The following is a 19819-nucleotide window of genomic DNA, read 5'->3' on the forward strand; positions in this document are numbered from 1 at the left end:
AGCAGGCAATATAATCAGGACACGGAGGCGCTGGCTCGTGAGGCTATTGTGATGTTGAGAGAGGTGCGAGATAAAAAATAAAGCACTTTAATTGGATTTATTTTAGCTTGTGTGTGATTTATCGTGGGCACGGGTCGGGTAACTGGCCAAATATTAACGGGTCTGGGCGGGTGCGGATTTAATTTTGATATTATCACGGGTGACGGGTCGGATCTGGTGCTGAACTTTGCGGGTACGGGCGGGGGCGGGTCTCCAAAAATGGACCCGTGCAGGACTCTGGCCTTGGTGCTCAGCAGGAGACACAGGTTTAATCCTGGCCTACAACGATCCCATGTTATTATATTAGCTAAAATTGAATTTGATCCCAGCCCTGCATCACTTACTGAATGGAACAGAAACAGAGGTGGTGCCACATGACCATAGACTATATCTCCCTCAGATCATCTTTGCGGACGAGTGCACGGAGGCCGAGGGGCGGCACTGGCACATGAAGCACTTCTGCTGTTTCGAGTGTGAGGCGGCGCTGGGGGGTCAGAGGTACATCATGAGAGAGAGTCGGCCCTACTGCTGCCGCTGCTACGAGTCACTGTACGCCGAATACTGCGACACCTGCGGAGAACATATCGGTGAGGACAGACAAACAACTCTCTATATCTATACACTCTTAAATAGAACTAAAGTCTAAACCGTTTTGGCAGCATCAGTCATGCATCAGCGATCCAGGGGGTTTAAGAGCTGAATCTTTTTAAATGTATTTATCTCAACAACAACAAAATCACCTAAAAATAAAAAAAATTGTATTTTGCATTAAAATGAAGCTTTTTTATGACATTAAGGTTTTGTTGCATTGTGACATTATAGTCATTACAATTAGGCATATTTTATCTTCTACTTCTCATTACCATTAGCCTGGGTGCCAGCCCGAACCCCGCCCACAACATTTTTTGGTCGGGAAGTTCGGTCTGGACTCGCTCCGTTGAGGAGCTATTATGCCCGAACAAAAATTGTTCGGACCAATCAAATTGTCAGGGCGGGCTTTATACGATGATGGACAGATGAGCAACGGTAACGTAATCATCCACATCACCAAAGAGCGCTTGATTTGAATTAGTTTACAACAAAGACGACTGCAGCTGGAGAATTGAGATTTCACGAGTTCACATTTACAAATAAGTCAGATAGAATAAATGCGTATATAAGATTTCACACAAATAAGTCGATAGAATAAATGCGTATATGACGTGCTGTCCGAGGAGAGGGCTGTGGGCTCGGTAGCCATACTCCCCCGTATTCCTGGTTGTGAGAGAACAAGACAAGAGTGAGGATTCGGGGTGGTGGAGGGATGCTGAAAAACTGTCAAGGAGTGTTAGGTAAGTTGACAGAGTGAATATGCTTCCTCATGCTGATAGATAGGGTAACGTTAGACATGGTATTGTTTGATAACAATTTGATATTGGATTGATTATTTGTACGTGCTCCTCCCGAACTTTGTTTATGAAACATCATGTGTAGATTCCGCCATCGCGTCTGTTATAGAAGATATCCACAGCGCATTCATTTTAAAAGAGGAACAGAGAGCCGCGACATTTTGTTGGTTGAAAATATGAATGAAGAACATGCGTCATATACTCCGTTGCTCTGATTGGTTGTAGGTCTATCCAATTGAGTGCAGAGTTTTTTTTTTTCCTGGTTCGGTTGAGACACACCCCATAATCAAATCTCTATGGAGCAGTATCAGACTCACATTCTGACTAGAATCTGAGTATGACGACGTCAGGCTACATTATCATAATATCACATCACTATAAAGAATAAAAAATGTAAAGTAAAAACAATGTAAATTAAAGGCAATGCAACAATACTACTATGATATATAGAAGTGATTTAATTAATATACTGGTTTGCATTACATTGAGAATGGGGGAAATGTACCTCACTGTCATTATATTAATGTCTCAATTAGGCTTCAATTTCTTTATGCAGAATAATTTTGTGGAGTCTGTGGTGTATTTATGTGTATGCATATGTGTGTGTGTGTGTGTGTATATATATGTATGTATATATATATATATATATACATACACACACACACACACACACACTGCCCAGTTTATTAGGTACACCTGTACACCTGCTCGTTGAAGGGTTAGTTCACCCAAAAATGTTAATTCTGTAATTAATTACTCGCCCTCATGTCGTTCCAAACCCGTAAGACCTTCGTTCATCTTTGGAACACGTGAACAACAAATGAAGACATTTTCAATAAAATCCGAGAGCTTTCTGACCCCACATAGGCAGTGACGTAATCACCACTTTCAAGACCCAGAAAGGTAGTAAAGACAGTTAAAATAGTCCTGTGACTATAGTGGTTCAACCTTAATGTTATGAAGCGACGAGAATACTTTTTGTGTGCAAAAAAACAAAACACAAAAATTACGACTTAATTCAATTATTTGTTCTCTTCTGTGTCATTCTCTGACACTGGTCACGTGAGCAACACGACGCGTGTGTGTGATGCTGATGCAGGAGCCGGTGTTCTGCCGTAGAACCAGGAATAGCAGGAATAATTTTGTCTAAATCTTACGAAAATAGGCTCTTGGACTGAGCTGCACAGAAATGGCTGAACAGATTTTTTTTTTTTATTCCTCTTTGTTCAAAAGTTATGATGTCGCGAACTTAACGAGGTCGACCCGAAATTGGTTCAGATGCTGTATCTCGGCCAAACTGGGTTTCGTGGGTTCGAATCCTGTTTGGCACATTACCCAGACCGCAAGAGGTACTGTGGCCAATAGTGATGCAAAAGTTGCTTCTGCTCCAGACGTTGTGTTTTTCTGAAATTATTAAATATACCATGCGGTCCATTTATATATGAAATCTTCATTTTGAGTTGATTCTCAGTTGAACTATGGGACTTCGGCATCTGTGTGAAAACACGTCTTCCCAGTGGCGCAACGAGATGAGCGATAGGCCACTGTCCCGCAGATTGTGGGTTCGAGTCCCATGTGGGGCAACTTTATAAAATTGTGTAATGTTGTGTCTTTTAGAGCCGATAGCTGTGGTTCTGCCTTCAAAAACATGTCTCTATAAAATTAAAAAAACTGTTGTATGTGTGACATACTGTTTTAAAGCAACAGGCCATAGCTTTGAAGATTGTTTGATCAAATTCAATATGTAGTAGGTGTTTAACCATGTGAAATGTTGCCGTGTTCAAAGGTTTCCTAATAAAATCCAATGTCCAAATGTACATTTGGTTGCACCTGTGCCCGTTTTCCTGTGTTTAATTAGTCTCCATGGTTATTAACCCCTTAAACCCGAAGTGTACCGCTAAGCTTTTTAATGCATCTAACCATTTTGATCAAGTCTTAACAAGTGCTGAGTAGTCCCTCTAAAACAGTGTAAATGAGAAATGTTTCTTGAGCAGCAGATCATCATATCAGAATGATTTCTGAAGGATCATGTGACACTGAAGACTGGAGTAATGATGCTGAAAATTCAGCTTTGATCACATAGGAATAAATTACATTTTAAAATATAAATCATTTATTTTAAATTATAATCATATTTCCTATAATTACTGCTTTTACTGTATTTTGGATCAAATAAATGCAGCCTTGGTGAACATAAAGAGACTTCTTCAAAAACATTGAAAAAGTCTTTGACAAAACAAAGCTAGTTTATGCCTTAAGTGTTATATACTTAATAAAAAAGTAACACAAGTATATAACAGGAGAACTGCCCCCCCCTGAATGAGCCTGGTTTCTCCATTCTGTCACTGATGGAGTTTTGGTTCCTTGCCATTGTCGCCTTTGGCTTTTGGCTTGCTTAGTTGGGGACATTTAATTTAATATTCAACAATCATATTGATCTGCCTGCATTGACACTATTATACAAGAACTGAACTGAGCTGGATGATGACATCACGGTTTACTCCAGAGCGGCTATATATATATATAAATGAACTACATTAATAACCTTTTTACAACAAAATTGAACCATCACTGAACTTACTTAAGCTGGACTGTGATGCTATTTTCTTCTAGAAACAAATTTTGTTGCATTATTTTCCTGTTATCTCTGTAAAGCTGCTTTGAAGCAATCTGTATTGTAAAAAGCTATATAAATAAATGTGACTTGACAAAAGAATGACCTAGTTGCATTTATAAAACATTTATTCACTTACCTGCTAAACCTTTGTAGGTGTGTTAACATGAACACATTTCTGAAGTCATTTTATTTCATTGCTAGAGATACAGTACATTCCTTGTTAATTATGGCAGTAAGAAGCTGAGCAATTACAGAAAAATGCTGTGGTTCCTGATTGAGACGTTACATGATTGAAGGACTTTCCTCTCTCTCTCTGTCTGCAGGTATAGATCAGGGCCAGATGACGTACGAGGGCCAGCACTGGCACGCCTCTGAGGCGTGTTTCAGCTGTGCCTGCTGTCGGCTCCCCCTGCTGGGCAGACCCTTCCTGCCCCGCGGCGGACTCATCTTCTGCTCGCGTTCCTGCTCGCTGGGGGAAGACCCAGACAACTCTGACTCCTGCGATTCTGCCCTACAGAGCAAATCAGTGTCGCATAAACTAATTCATAATCCGCAGCATAGTTCCACACCACGGCCACAGGGGGGAACCAGTGTCCCTGCCGCCACCTCTAAAGTTAGCACAAAGAAGAATGCAGTCAAAGTAACTACTATGACAACAGATAATGGGGGTCATTTTCCACTGGAGAGCAAAGGTACAGATGTTATTTTTTATGATGTGTTTTTTTTTTTTACTCTGCTTTTTTTATGATGCTTCACACATATACGTTATTTTTTCATTTAAGCACAACATGGAAATACAAAATGTAGCTAAATCTTTTTTTTTAAATAGCAAGAAATGTCATATTTTACTACAAAATCAATAGAAAAATCAATAAATTATATTTTATGAGAATGGAGGCTATTTTTTGTAATAATTTTTTTTGTTGCATTGTGGCTGTTTGAGAAAAAAGCACATTTTATAATTTTTTATTTATTCTCAGTGGTGATCGAGACTTTTTCTCCCTGAATTCTCATTCTTAATGTACTTTTTTTTTTTTGTAATTCTCTTTCATCTCAATGGTGATTTAAACACAATTAAGCACGTTTGCTCCCAAATTCGTAATATTGTAATCCATTTTTTAAAAATCATTTTCTAAATTGTAAAGTACATTTGTAAGTATGCGTTATTTATTATCTTTAATATATTCTAATTTAAAAAAAGTTTCATGACAAGATGATTAGTGTTTAGGTACAACAACAATCTTCAGTGTGTGACACTTGAAGACTGGAGTAACGGCTGCTGAAAAATCAGGTGTAAATTACATTTTAAAATATACAACAGTTATTTTAAATTGTAATCATATTTCATAAGTTTTTACTGTATAATAAATTCAGCCTTGGTGAGCATAAGAGACTTCTTTCCAAATTTACCAGCCAAAAAGTAATGAACAGCAGTGCATTTTTTTCAATTCAATTCAATTCACATTTATTTGTATAGCGCTTTTCCCAATACACATTGTTTCAAAGCCGCTTTACAGAAAATGCAGAGTCCACATTATAATTTATAGTGATCTGTTATCAAAGGTAACTGTCTTAGTTATGTATTTCAGAAATGTACATCAGAGTTAGCTAAAAATGTACTAATTTAAACAATGTAATAATTTAAGGCAGAAACAATGAGCTCATTGAAGTAATGAATACTTGTGAACAAATGATTGTAGCATTGGTGCATGTTGATTCAGAGTTTGCGTCATCAGCAGCCCTCGCAGATGACGTAAATTGACGCAAATTTTTTTATTTTGGTTTTGTGGTGAACTATAACTTGTAAATTGGAAAAGCGTCCTCAGAACATATTATTGACAGTGTTTGTAGTCAGAAGCATCTCTAATTATGGCGTTGGTCATTTTGCAGGTGTTCACACATCATTCCCTCCTATACCGAATGGTGAACCTCCACCGTATGGACAAACTCACACAAAACAATCACATGTTTCCTCTCAGCTCTGTCTGGTAGCCAATGACAGGGCAGCATTACATTGCAAGGACCAATTGAGCATCAGCACACACCAAATGAATCGCCGGTCAGACAGTCCTTACAGCGCTCTGGAGTTTACAGTGGAGCTGAACGGATATGCAGAATTTGGTCCTTTCCCACCAAACTGCACATCTAGGGGGACTTCCACTGCAAAGGATTGTGGGAACATCGCCGAGAGCGGTCGTACAGGTTTGCTTGATGTCACAGAGTCAAATTAATTAAAGCAATAAATCATTTATCATGTCTGAAGCTGTATTTCTTACCTCATAGGAATTTCCTCTCAGCTTGAGTCTTCAGATGCGTTTGATGATCTAAACGACTCCGACTCCTTTCCGCCTCCTCCGCCCCCTGTTTTCTTCGATCCGTCTGATTCGCAGACGCCTTCGGATTCCCTTCCCGTTGTCACTGAAGATGAAGACCTCCCCACAACACCTGTCCGCAGCAGCACCGCCAGGGTCAGCTTCAGAGAGCCAATCAGCTGCAGTTATTCAGTGGAAGAGGAAGAGTGGGAGGAAGAGGAAGGGGTGGAGATGGAGAGAAGAGAGGGAGAGGATGAGGAGCAGGAGGAAGATGGAGAAGAAGCTGAGGGAAGTTTGGGACACAGGTTGCGCTTTTGCACTGAAGAACCATCTCAAATGGACCTGCTGGGTGAGATCATAATGCTTTCATATGGAGTGAATTATGTGCCATAATTAAACAAACAAATCCAGTATTTTGCAAACAAACTCGATCTACTTCGCAAAGGAAAACTCGACTCGCAAACAACAAGAAACATATGATGGCAGAGCTTTCAGTTTATAGATTCCCCTATCCTAGAGAGAGTGAATTGCTAAGTGCTAATCTGTCTAGATATGTAATAAACATTTTGCAAAAGAAAACCTCAAAATGGTTAATTCTAGATCAAATAAGACAGAAACACACCCGTTCACCGGTCATTTTCCTCAGCTGTAGGCAAAGGCAAGTTTCAAATCAGTGCTTCTCCCGGGAGACTAGTGCTAAATTAATCCCCTAGTTTAGCGCCATCTACTGTTTTAGAAGAGGAAGTTGCTCAACTGCATTTGTGAGAAAATCTTCTGGACACATCTGTGAGAAAATCGAGCCGAGAGATCTCATAAAAAGCCAAGTGTCTCACGATCATAACAGACAGATATGCATTTGTATGCACTAGATTTGGTTCGTTGCACGTTGCTTTCTGTTTGTTTGCGAGTCGAGTTTTCCTTTGCAAAGCAGATCGAGTTTGTTTGCGAGTCGACTTTTCCTTCGCGAAGTAGATCGAGTTTGTTTGCAAAATGCTGGATTTGTTTGTTTAATTATGGCACATAATTCGTTCCATACTTTCAGCTTTTGTCCTAAGATCCTAATAGCAATAAAACAAAATACAGTCTTGTGCACGTTAGATGCTACACAAAAGAACATTTGTTGTAAAGTTACATGCAAAACCACTGCTAGAGAAAACAATCATTTGTTTAGTTGAACTTTTGAAACCAAACCAAACTTTATATTTGTATTTAGTTTAACAAAGTTGCTCAAGTTATTGTAAGAAAAAAATATCTAAGAAATAGAGAAAATATAGAAATGCTGGTAACCTCAAACCAACATTTGGTTCCAAACCAGGCCGAGTGACAAATGAAGGATGTATAAGAAATTCAAATGAATCACTAACTACAAACTGACATTTTGTCCCAGTCTGACGTTTCTCAAGTTTAAGCATCTTTTCTAATTTGTTAGAAAATAACAAAAATGGTTTTTAAAGGTTATGTGGGAAATGCTTAAAAACAGAGTTTCCCAGACCAGTGGTTCATGAGGGAACTGCAAGGCATATATAAAGCTACTAATTCATTAAATCCAATGTTATATTAAAATAAACCTATGGGGATGCACTGGTAATCAAAATAAAACTGAAGTAGCGATTTACAGTGCCTTGCGAAAGTATTCACACCCCTTCGTTTTGTTGCTGCCTGATGCTAAGCGGCTTTCGCTTTTACTTTAAGTGCTTTTTTCCCCCCATCAATCTACACTCCACATCCCATAATAGCAAAGCAAAAAACAGATTTGTGACAACTTTGCAAATTTATTCAAAAGGAAAAACTGAAATGATTACGTTGCATAAGTATTCATACCCTTAACACAGCACCTTTAGAGCCTCAAGTTGTTTTGGGTATGATGCCACAAGCTTTGCACATTAGGGGATTTTCTGCCATTCTTCTTAGATCCTCTCAAGCTCTGTCAGGTTGGATGGGGCCTATCGGTGGACAGACATTTTCAGGTTTCTCCAGAGATGTTTGATTGGGTTCAAGCACAGGTTACTAGGTTGACTAGGTGACTAGGTTTTCATTAAGGCTAACTCTATATTTTGCTGCGTTGAGCTTTCCTTCTACCCTGACGAGTCCCCCAGTCCCTGCCGCTGAATAACACCCCCATCATGATGCTGCTCCACCACACTTTCCTGTTGGGATGTATTGTGCCGGTGATGAGCAGTGCCTGGTTTCCTCCAGACATGAGGCTTGGATCTGAGGTTCATGAAACCAGAGTATATTGTTTCTCAAAGTCTGAGAGTCCGTTAGGTGCTTTTTTGCAAATTCCAAGTGGGTTTTCATTAGGGCTGGGTAAAAAATATTGATTCCTCGATTTTAATCGATTCTCATTTTTATGAACCGATATCGATTCTTAAATCCCAAGAATCGATTAGTCATCCTGTTTTCAGTTGATGAATGAATGGAACATTGTAGCGCGCAACCCATCCAATAAATCGCAATAATCTTTGTGCTTTGTTACTATTGATATGAAACAAAGTGTCAGATTTCAAATTACATAATTTTCTTACGAAATTTAAAAACATGAATACCGTTTTGGCGCTGTGGCGTGAGATCGCTCTGGCGCAGCTCAGCTCAAGAGAAGCAGCAGCACATGATCTTCTCTTCCGCCTTAATACCAGTTACAACGCGAAATAAACATGAATGAGCATCTGAAAGTGTGTTAAAAGGTAGAGTACAACTTAGCGAAATCCGTATCATGTGACATGTAATCGCTTAGTGGAAAGACGTCAGTAAAACAGCTTGTAAACAATGTCATGTAACATCACATTTACCTCAGAAAAACCATATCCAGCGGAGAGGAGCATTTTGCTAAATATATGCACCATATTACAGATTCATTATAATTTTTAATGTTCTTCAATATTTAATGCTTTGTTATTATAAAAATAAATAAAAGTGTAAGAGTGTTTGTATACAAATCAGTTATTTTTTTTACCTTCGATATTATAGTAGGCTAATGAAGCCTATAGGCTACAACTGACTCCCATAGTTTACAGCATTAGTTAAGAGATTTGTTTTCCTTGTTCCAAAATAATCAATATTGAATCGAATCGCAATCGCAAAAAATCGAATTGCAAGCTTGTGAATCGAAATCGAATCCAATTGTGAAATTTGTGTCAATACTCAGCCCTAGTTTTCATGTGTCTTCACTGAGGAGAGGCTTGAGTCTGGCCACTCTGCCATAAAACCCAGATCGGTGGAGTGTTGCAGTGATGTTTGTCCTTCTGTAACTTTCTCCCATCTCCATATATGATCATGGAGCTCAACCAGAGTGACCATCAGCTTCTTGGTCACCACTCATCTCTAACCAAGACTCTTCTCCATCGATTGCTCAGTTTGGCTCTAGGAAGAGTCCTGGTTGTTCCAGTCTTCTTCCATTAAGGATTATGAAGGCTATGCTTCTGTGAACCTTCAGTACAGCAGAATTTTTGTTGTAGTCTTCCCCAGATCTGTCTCGACTCAATGCCGTCTCTGAGCTTTAGCTGCAGTTCTTTTGACCTCATGCTTGGTTTTTGCTCTGATATGCATTTTCAGCTGTTAGACCTTTTATTGAGAGGAGTGTGCCTTCCCAAATCATACCCATTCAATTGAATTTGCACAGGTTAGCGCCACTCGAGGTGTAGTAACATCTACAAGCACAAGTGGAAAGCTCCTGGGCTACATTTCAAGTGTCCCAGAAAAGGGTACAAATACTTATGCATTGTTATTATTCCAGTTTTTTATTTTTTATAAAATAGTTATCTCAAATCTGTTTTTGCTTTGTAATTATGGTGTATGGAGTGAAGATTGATGTGAATTGTTTTTAATTTAAAACAGTTTAGCATGTTTTACAACACAGCAAAATGTGAAAAAAATGAAGGGGTACCAATACTTTCGCAAGGCATTGTATCTTATCAAACTGTGATTATCAAATCAAAGAATGCAATTTAACACGTTTAGTCAGTTAATTTAATAAGTATAGTCAGTTGCGCTGCGTGTTTCAGAGTGAAACATTGTCAGTAGGTAGTGATTCAGTAAAGACACTTTTGTCAAATATTAAAACAAAAGAAACTGTTGGCATTTCAAGTCTTTAGCCATTTTCAAGAAACTGCTGAAATCACATATTTTTCATCATCATCATCACTTGACCGATTAATTCTATAATCTAAAATAAATCAATAAAACCTTACTACATGTACTATGGTGGACTAACTGGGACTGGTCGCAGCACTTGCATATTGTTGCCGTATTGTTGGTTTGATTTGCTTCTATTGTTCTCCTCAAGTCGCTTTGGATAAAAGCATCTGCTAAAAGATTAAATGTAAATGTAAGTCATTTTTAGTGTTTCCTGTTGTTTCATCCAATTTCTTTTAAGTCGTCATTCACTGATAATCTGATGAACCAGCAAACTAGAGAACTGGATCAGCCAGTTTCATGATCACTCCTACTGGTTTTTCTGAACTGGATTAGCATATTCACTAAAAAGATTTGACTCAAAAGAATGATTTGTTCACGAATCAAACCTCTCTCATGAAAGAAAAATGTAAGGAATGATGACAAACGTTCATTTTTGGGTGAACTATTCACATTAAGTTGCAGTGAAGTGTTGTCACGGCTGTACGATCTCACTCGAGCGTCTTCCCTTCAGATGGGTCGTACCACCACAGTTTCCGTCGGGGAAGCGGCGGCCAGCCTCCCATGGAGAAGCACCTCAGACGATCCAGAGGATTACGAAGCGACAGACCCCGCCTGGAAACTCTGGAATGGCGGGAAGGAGACCGCAGGCGAAGTCGAAACGGCAGCCTGACCCTGCACTCCACTCGCTCCAGACACGAAGACTCCTGCTCCACCTGCTCCTCTTCCTCAGACTCAGAGGAGGAAGGCTTCTTTCTGGGCCAGCGCATTCCTCTGCCGCCACAGCTGACGGGCGGAGCGAGAGCAGAAGGACAGAAAGAGGACGAGGACAAGAGCCGGAGAGGAAGTTTCAGGAGAAGGACACAGAGTCTCAGTAGAAAAGACAAGGACAAGAACTGCATACTGTCCTGAGACAGCCATGAAAAATCATATCACGTTACAACTCTGTCAACCAACAAAGCTGCTCAGTCAAGAACAAAGTTTATGAGTCACATTTTGTATGATGTGTGATAAAAATAGAATATATCTTACACTCTATCTTCCAGTCTGTGCATCTGTGTACCAGTATTTTTAAATCTACATTTTGTTCATTATAGGTAAGGTAGGACTACAGTTTATAAATGTATGCAAAAGAAATAGATTCATCTAGAAATATCTAGATAGATCTACAAACTAATTATAATTTCATTTTACATTTCTTTACAGCTAAATGTCTGCTCACACCATCACTATTTTTTGGCATGCAAATTGGGTCTGATTGAGGCATGCGATTTAAGATGAAATCGTTCAAAAATATTGGATATCGATAGCAATACCGATACCTTGACTTCGATAACGGTTCCTAAACCCAAACTTTTGCGCAAACAATTTTATTAAATCCATTGTAACAAGATTGCATTACATATTACCTAAAAAAAATAATAACTTTGGTTTGTTGACTTTTTTTACAGACTCTTCTGAGGTGGAATATATGCCACCAAGTCACAGTTTTACGTAACGGCAGCGGCTCTGGGCATTTGACTAAAAGTGCAAAAGTGAATCGTATTGGTTGGCCAGCTTAATTCGCAGTGCAATGGAAAAGAGATCCAAATATCTCTTTGTTAAACAATTCAATTGAACTGACGGAACGTTTGTGTCCGGCCGAACAGACGCATTAACAGCCAACCATTTAAAATTCAACTGTTAATTGCACCAAATTTTCACACATTGAATCAGAGCCAAAGTAACTATGTTCGGAATGGAATATAAGCGTACTGCGTGTCCTGCCTACTATATTTAAATAATAGTATGCAAAACAGTATTTGTTATGTTACAATAAACATTTGCAACAGTAATATGCCTCGCATTACCTCATAAAAAGTTATCTTACATTTTTAAATCAAATTTTGTGGTCAAATATCATTTGCCGATGCAGTTCATTTCTCACGCTGAACATTTGAGGTCAAGCACACTGCATACCGCACATTTTGACAAATGTAGTACATCATTCAGGTATGCCATGCATTTGGAAAATATGAATTTCTATGCACAGTATACAGTGGTGGTGCGCTATTCCAAACACTGCCTGTGCGTGGGTGAAATATCTTTTTTAAGTCATTCAGCAAAAACATTGTAAAATCAAAGAAATAAATTATGTTTTAGTCCTTAAAGCCCCACATCTGCTAAAGCCAAAGTACAAGTTAACATCTGAAGTGCTAAATCTAAAACAAACTGCTTAACAGGTCAATGGTTGTTGCTTGTTTGACAGGTTTGAAAGGGCTGTGTAATTTGCACTTGCTTAAGGTTTAACCAAGTGAAACTTATTGAAATGCAAACACAAAGTTGTTGAGTTATTGTATTTGAGCATATACTGTATAACAAAGAGAAGTAAAACAGAATGTGGGAAAATACATCAACTGTATTATATGTAAATATTGACATTTCAAACCTCTCTGTGTGTAAATGAGAGTTTAAATAAAGACACATGACTTTCACTTTGTGTACTGCAAAATAGAGATCAAAGGATTGTATGCTAACATTTTATTTTTTTATAAACAACATGGTGATGGTTTTATATTCTTTTCAAGATGCTTTCTGGCTGAATACAAGTTTTTGAAGCTTTTCAAAAGTTATGTTTTTGAATGAGAAAAAATAAAAGACTTGAACCTGAACAATATGTTCTTTTTTATAGTATGTTTTTAGGGCTACTGTTACGCAAAAATGACTATTATGGTCAAATCCTATTTTTTATCATGTAAATTTTGCTACAATGTCCATAAATAGCACTATAGTACCAGCATTGTTTTTCTCCTTATCCTAGTTCTGCTTTTTATAATAAATAAATAGGAAAATATATATGTATGGTAAAATATACTTTGTTTTAAATAAGAATTCCTAAATAGACCAAAAAATAATGTTGTCTCATCAAAGAGGATTGACTAGCAGGTAATTTGCTGTCACACAGCCTCGAACTTTCTCTTCTCTATTAATAGACAACGCTTGGAGATCACAGACAAAAGGTGGCATGAGATTTTTTTCCAAGGAAAAGGTTGGTCCTTCCTTTAGTGATCAGGTGACCCTAAGGGCATATCATATGGCACATACTTCCTGGTGTGGGAATGAGTTTCTGATTGGATAGGACAAGAAAAAGGGCAGGAGGAACGTTTGGGGAGAGAATCGAACCGGTCTGGCAAGTTTTACTTTCTCCTTAACTCAAACACATGCGTGCACTATCTGCCCTGCTTGCTTTCTGCTCTCTGACACACACTGAAGACATTGCTGACTGCAATTCTCACTGTCCTGACTCAAACTTTACAATTAAAGAGGAATCCATTGCTGTTGAGTTTAGTGAGGCAACCACAGGTAGGTTATGTGTTTGATTGTGTGCGTGTGTATTGTCTATGTATGCGTCAATGCTATACCTTTAAACAATGAGGCTAACACTTTACCGCCTCACTCTGTCATCTACTTGTGTCTTTCTAATTTCCTGTAACTGTTGATTTGACTTGTTTAGACATAATCCTGGATGATGTAGAGACATGCCGTATCCTGTCCCTGGAATCCGTAAGTGAAATCTTTGTTCCATTTATTCTTGTTGACCTTGTTTTTTCTTGCCTTAAGGGATTGTTTTCATATTTACTTTATCTTGAATTATAACCAGTTGTTGTGTGTAAAACTGGTAGAAATACAGGGAGAGTGGGGTCATAAAGATTGATTGACTGATTGATGGAGACTGTGGGAGAGTAGAGAGGATGGGAATAATGTATTGTAAAAGACGGGAAGGATATAGCAATCCAGTGCACTTTAACCTTAGGTGGAGCACTGGCTGTTATGTTGAAGGAATGATAAACGTTTAGTCAATGAGCTAGCGAAAGTATCTTCAGTTCATTGATAAAAGCTGCTGTCTGTCACAAACTGCTGTCATTTATTAACATAATTGAGGGGAAAAACAAAACAAAAAGTCCCTTGAGTTATCCAGTGACTTCAGTGTCACATTTCTCCCCGAGGTCACATTCCTAATTCAGTCATGATGGTTTGCTAAATGGAGTCACACTGAAATAGGTCTTTAGCGTGATTTACAGTTATTTAAGGAAGTATTCAATTAAAAAATCAATTAAGTGAATGTTAGTTTCATCAATATTCTATAGTGGAAGCCTTTTAGCCACTGCTAATGGAGTCTGAGAATGGCTTCATAATGGTTTAATTTCATACTGGAATATACATCAGCAACCTAAAGAGCTCATTAGTTTTGTTTGCTAAAGCTAGCATCACCATTACTATTGCTTCATATACTTTGGGATAGGGATTTGATCAAACCCCAAGTATTTGATTTAGAAGCACAACTCACCTTGCACTGTTTGTTCATCGACCATGAATGACAACTGTAATAGTGCTAGGTATTTTACTAAGCAATTAAACTCATTTTGCATGTGATAAAACTGGTGGGGGAAAAATCCCATAGACTTGTTTAAGGAAGGACTGGAGCCATATGTAGAGACCAGAATTTCATATGTCACTTTTCAACACATCGGGTAAACGGTTACTGCCACTGAGTCATGACTTCTATTCTGATCTGGGCTTGTTGACACTGTTAGGTTTTTTCGATTGTTGTGCTGCAAAATCAGGATTTGATCACAAGTTACTAATGCCTGGTACACATTGTATGATTTTGGGCAGTCCCAGACGAAAGATGACCAATCGTGGCGATTTCAGTGGTCGCGGCTCCTAAACGGTCCTACGTCGTACATTGAGAGAGGTTTAAAGACGGCCATTGTCACGGTCTTGCCAAAGTTAGCCTGTGATCATTTTCTGACAGTGTCAGAAATTTAGCGTGATCATCTCACAGTGTGTTGCTACGACCTACGTCTACTGACTAGCCGATAAATATGCAACATGAAATGGCGTATTGATCAACGCGACATGCCGCTAAAACTTAAAACTACTTACCTCAAGCTCCATTTGCAAAATTGACATGCCAAGTTGGCCTCTTTTCCCTAGCCATGACCACGTCCATATTCTTCTCTTTCGCTTCATCCTCTTTTTTTCAGCGCACATAAAAACCACAATTGCCAAAGTACGATTCATCTTGCTCTATTTGTTAACCACAAGTGCATGCTGATGTCGTTTTATTCTTCTGTACTAATTTGTGTCGTAGCCTACGATTCAATAGGTGTCATCATCGAACAGTCTACATACATGTTGTACAGTGTGATTTGTAATGATCTTATAGGACTGCCGAAATCGCACAGTCTGTATAGCAGGTATAAAACGGTTCAACTTGTTCTCTTATCCTAAGGTTAGCAATCCATGCTTTGAAATCTGTGAGAGAGTTTATCATACCATACTGAATCATGTTCTAATGGAAATGCTACTGGTACCGTAACTCATCAGACCCGTTCGGCCTGATGGTGGAAAAGCACTTGCGTATCTGGTTGTTGTGAGGTATCGAATTAGGGCTGCGTGCTTTGGAGAAAATATACAATTTCTATTTTGTTTAGAAAATGTTCGCTGTGCTTTGTTTGTCGGGGCTGCACAATTTGGCCAAAATGTTATGATCTGTATATGATACTGTATACACTACCTTCTCTGGGCTTACAGCGAGTGAGTGTATATTACTGTGTGTGTATATTAGCAGTGTTAATTGTTTGCTATTGGTCTCTGAGGAAACAGTGCTGCATGATGTCAGACTTAACTGAACAGAGACTTGGGGGTGGGTTTGGGCCAGTAAGAAACCACCCAAAACGCTTAGCAACTATCTTGCCACTCTTTAGCAACTGCATAGCAATGCCCTGGTAACCAACCCACAATGCCCTAGAATTGTGGTTGTTGACTTATGCAGTCAAGCACCACTCCCATTATCCTCGGCAAATGTACTTCTACTTTATGAAACCATTACAATGTTGTTAAAAGTGTGTGTGCATAGAACTGTAGGCTGTCTAGTATGATGTCTAGCCAGACTTTGCAGTTGTCTGTTTGTCATAATCATTTCTGTTCCCCCAGGTATCCAAAGTGTTAATGTGGAAGTATACTGGCAATAAGCCCATTCATCTACTTCAAAGCAAACCAGTGCAGAAAAAAAGAAACCATATAAAACAGCTGAAGTTTTTCATTTCAAAGGATGTCAACTGACGCCGTACAGCCCTCTCCACGGAGAATAATAAAGCTGGCTGTAACTTCTGGCACACCAAGTCGCAACCCAGAGCTCAGTTGTCCAGTCAAGTCATCTCCGGGGATACGCAAACCAAGTGCGGTGGAACGTTTGGAAGCAGACAAGGCCAAGTACGTCAAGACTCAACAGGTGGCTTTAAAAAAGCAGCAGCCAGTCACTTGTTCCTCCAACAACAGCCAGAGTGGACAAGCTGCTCAAAAGCCATCGAGGAAGATCCCTGTAAAACCCTTCAAGTCTGAAACGCCACCACTTAACCTGGAACATCTTTGCAAACTGATCGATGGAGTCGGCGAGACCACCGTTCCAGTCATTTCTACGCAAACCAACAGCACTGGGAAAGATCAAGATGGGAAAGATCAAGATGCTTCAGACCCATGCAAGGCCATCTCTTCAACAAAAAGTCAGTTGGAAGAACCTTCTGTCGGGTCAACTTCAAGTCAAGGAAAAGCTGCAGTAGAAGCCTCTGGGGTTAATGGTTGTCCTACCATGACGGTGCGTAGAGTCGATGTCAGACCGCAGATACCTCAAATGAGGATGGCCGGTAGACCACAGCTACAGAACCGCTCACAGGTCCAACTGTCCACGTCGCAGATCCCAATAAAACTTCTGCGCTTGCTTAGACCATACACACAGACAAATCAGCAACCAATTGATTTCAAAAGGCTCTACAATGTCACAAACGTCACCCGAGGACCTATTAAACCACCAAACGGTGCTGCACAAACCTCACCTTCTTCTAAATCCCCATCTAGCCCTCTCCCCATAAAACCAAACACAGAGCCATTAACGTGTACCTCTCCGACCCAAAATACTCCGACCCAAATTACTCCAACCTCCGTTGCTTCGTTCCTAGCCAAAAATGACATCCAGTCCCCACCATCTCCAGCCATCACTCAGCACTCCTCAACAAGCTCCAGGAAGCGTCCTTCACTGACGCGCTCAAAATCTGATGTCAGCGACTGCTTTTCACGAGCCGGGGTAGAGCTCGAGCGCTTCTTTAATTACTGTGGCCTTGACCCATCGGATTTAGAGGAGCTGGGAACACCAGGTTCTGACATTGTGTCCGTTTCACGTCTTCGTAGCGCCAGTGCCCCAGCATCCGAGCGTACAGCTGAGGGTGAAGACGAGGAAGAAGAAGCAGCAAAAGATGAACGTCCTGTTTATGGCGTTTCCGTCATTGAGAGAAATGCTCGAGTGATCAAGTGGCTTTATGGAATGCGCCAGGCCAAAGAGAGCCCTAAAGTGGCCAATATGTAACAGACAACAAGGGACTAACAACCACAATTAAGACTGAAATCAAACATGATGTACAAAGTGCTTACTGTGCTTTTCCCATTCAGTATTTTGTCTGTTATCAATATACTTTTGAGTTGTCTATTTGAATCTACTGTGTTTGTGTGTCATTTATATTCAATTAAGCTTGGTGGTCATTAGCATACTGCATAGACTGTAGCCACCTGTGTTCTCAAACACTGACCATGCTTTCATAGGGTAAACACCAATTAACCTTTAAGCACAATGTGTTTTTTGCGCTGTTGACTATTTCAACAATGGTAGACTGTACTTGACAGGCTGAATCAAATGATGGCAGGGGTTTTGGCAGAGATATCCAAAACTGATGCATGCAAAAGGTATTTGTGTGATTCAAAAATATTTTCAAAGTGGACCAATCATTTTTTATATATTTTAATAACTTGTATTGTGTGTCATTTGATATAAAATATGGGAATTTTTTGTATTGTTTGTCACTGTGTTAAAACTCATTGGTTTACTCCGTCACCTCAGATCTTTATTATAAGATAGGAGGGAAACTTTGCTTTGGTACACAACATTTTGTACACTAAGCTAAGGGCCAGATTTACTACAGCTTGCACCAGCGCAAACCCTCTTTTGGCGTTAAAAAACTACTGTCAGGATTTACTAAAGACACACAGTGAGAAATTAGCGCTGAAAGGCATGAACGGTTATTTTTGCAGATGACCTTATTGCATATGCATTTGTATGAGTTCCCCTTTCAGACGCAAAATTTATGGGTGGAGAGTATTTAAATGAATCATGCAAGGTGATTCACTAAGGTCTGTGCTAGTCAATTTACTGCTATTTTCGCCATTATTTAATGCCCAAAAAAGCAAGTCTTAACCCATTTTGCACCTGTGTTGTCAGTAGATCACCCACACCCTATTATCAGCGGCTCTGCTAGTTTGCGACCCTATGCTAACTTGCGCTACTCTTAAGGACTGGTTACACGATGCCGTTTTCAACTAAAAACGTAAAACTTTTTATGCGTTTTGGCCGTTCATTTACACGACAACAGACCACGACAGTTTGGGTGCCCACGACAGTTTGGGTGACAACAGACCACGACAGTTTGGGTTTCAAAGAGCGAGTTTTTGAAAACGGTCTGTGTAAACAACAAAAACACGAATCTCTGAAACCGATAACATCATGCCCACGTATTACGTGTTGAATCTGTTTCATTGCTATCTAATGGCTGGCAGCAAAATACAGCGTTTTTAGTCGTTTTTCACAGATCCAGATTTTTACAAAGGTGTCGTCTGAAAAAAACAAACAAACATTTTAAGCATATCGCTGTCATGTAAACATACCCTTAGGAGATTGCGTTGGTCGTTATGGTAATGATTCGGCTGAGTCTGTGTTCTCTAATTGCAAATTGCTCTCATGCTAATTGCTCTCATGCTAATTTTCCCTGTTTAGTAAATCTGGCCCTAAATGCAATGGTACACAACATATTCCAGGATATATGGAATCCTGCACAAGTGAGCAGATTTGATCTGTTAAGGGGTTTGTCATCAAATGGCAGTCTAAAAACCAAGTGTCGTATTGTATCAAATAGACTGTTTAGGCAAACTTATCTTAAAGATTGAGATCTGTATGACTAAAAAGAATAAAAATGAATTTACCCTGAGCAGTTCTGTATTGTCATTGTATCTTATGTAACAGTTTGGGCTGTAAAAAACAAATGCAGATGTTTAAACTTGGGTGGTAACAAAACTGGTGTTTCCTCTGGTATAAAAAAAGCATTTAAAAGTATTTGAAGGTCACAACATTTTTCTATTATATTTTCACTTGATCATCATTTCCTGTTATTATAGCCAGGAAACCTAGGGGTGGGGTGTAGTTACTTTTTTAGACCATAGTTTTGACCTTACTATATTTCCATCAA

General features: G+C 39.3%; 2 protein-coding genes across 5 annotated transcripts in view; both read left to right on the plus strand.

The window, feature by feature from the left end:
- Positions 1-13136, plus strand: part of prickle3 (prickle homolog 3) — a 46624-nt gene extending 33488 nt beyond the window's left edge. For all 3 annotated transcript variants that reach the window (XM_084389277.1, XM_084389279.1, XM_084389278.1), the window contains 5 exons: positions 440-626; positions 4368-4736; positions 5935-6246; positions 6328-6705; positions 11002-13136. In XM_084389277.1, coding sequence (XP_084245403.1) covers positions 440-626; positions 4368-4736; positions 5935-6246; positions 6328-6705; positions 11002-11399 — 1644 coding nt within the window. In that variant the 3' untranslated portion in view covers positions 11400-13136. The remainder of the gene's footprint in view (positions 1-439; positions 627-4367; positions 4737-5934; positions 6247-6327; positions 6706-11001) is intronic.
- Positions 13137-13422: 286 nt separating this feature from the next.
- Positions 13423-19560, plus strand: fam110a (family with sequence similarity 110 member A). 2 transcript variants are annotated; one of them, XR_014625461.1, is made up of 4 exons: positions 13423-13829; positions 13981-14030; positions 16467-18958; positions 19023-19560. XR_014625461.1 is itself a non-coding variant. In XM_084389620.1 (3 exons), exon 3 carries the CDS (start codon positions 16585-16587, stop codon positions 17890-17892), a length of 1308 nt encoding a protein of 435 aa, XP_084245746.1. In that variant the 5' UTR covers positions 13423-13829; positions 13981-14030; positions 16467-16584; the 3' UTR covers positions 17893-19553. The 2 variants fall into 2 exon arrangements, 1 of the variants encoding a protein (XP_084245746.1); XM_084389620.1 differs by having other exon boundaries at positions 16467-19553.
- Positions 19561-19819: the final 259 nt, after the last annotated feature.

Source organism: Rutilus rutilus, assembly GCF_951802725.1.
Source record: "Rutilus rutilus genome assembly, chromosome: 19".
In the NCBI taxonomy this organism is placed as follows: Eukaryota; Metazoa; Chordata; class Actinopteri; order Cypriniformes; family Leuciscidae; genus Rutilus; species Rutilus rutilus.

What these genes read in the sequence shown, in the direction of transcription:
- fam110a (XM_084389620.1), top strand. Translation starts at nt 16,585, where the DNA reads ATGTCAACTGACGCCGTACAGCCCTCTCCACGGAGAATAATAAAGCTG.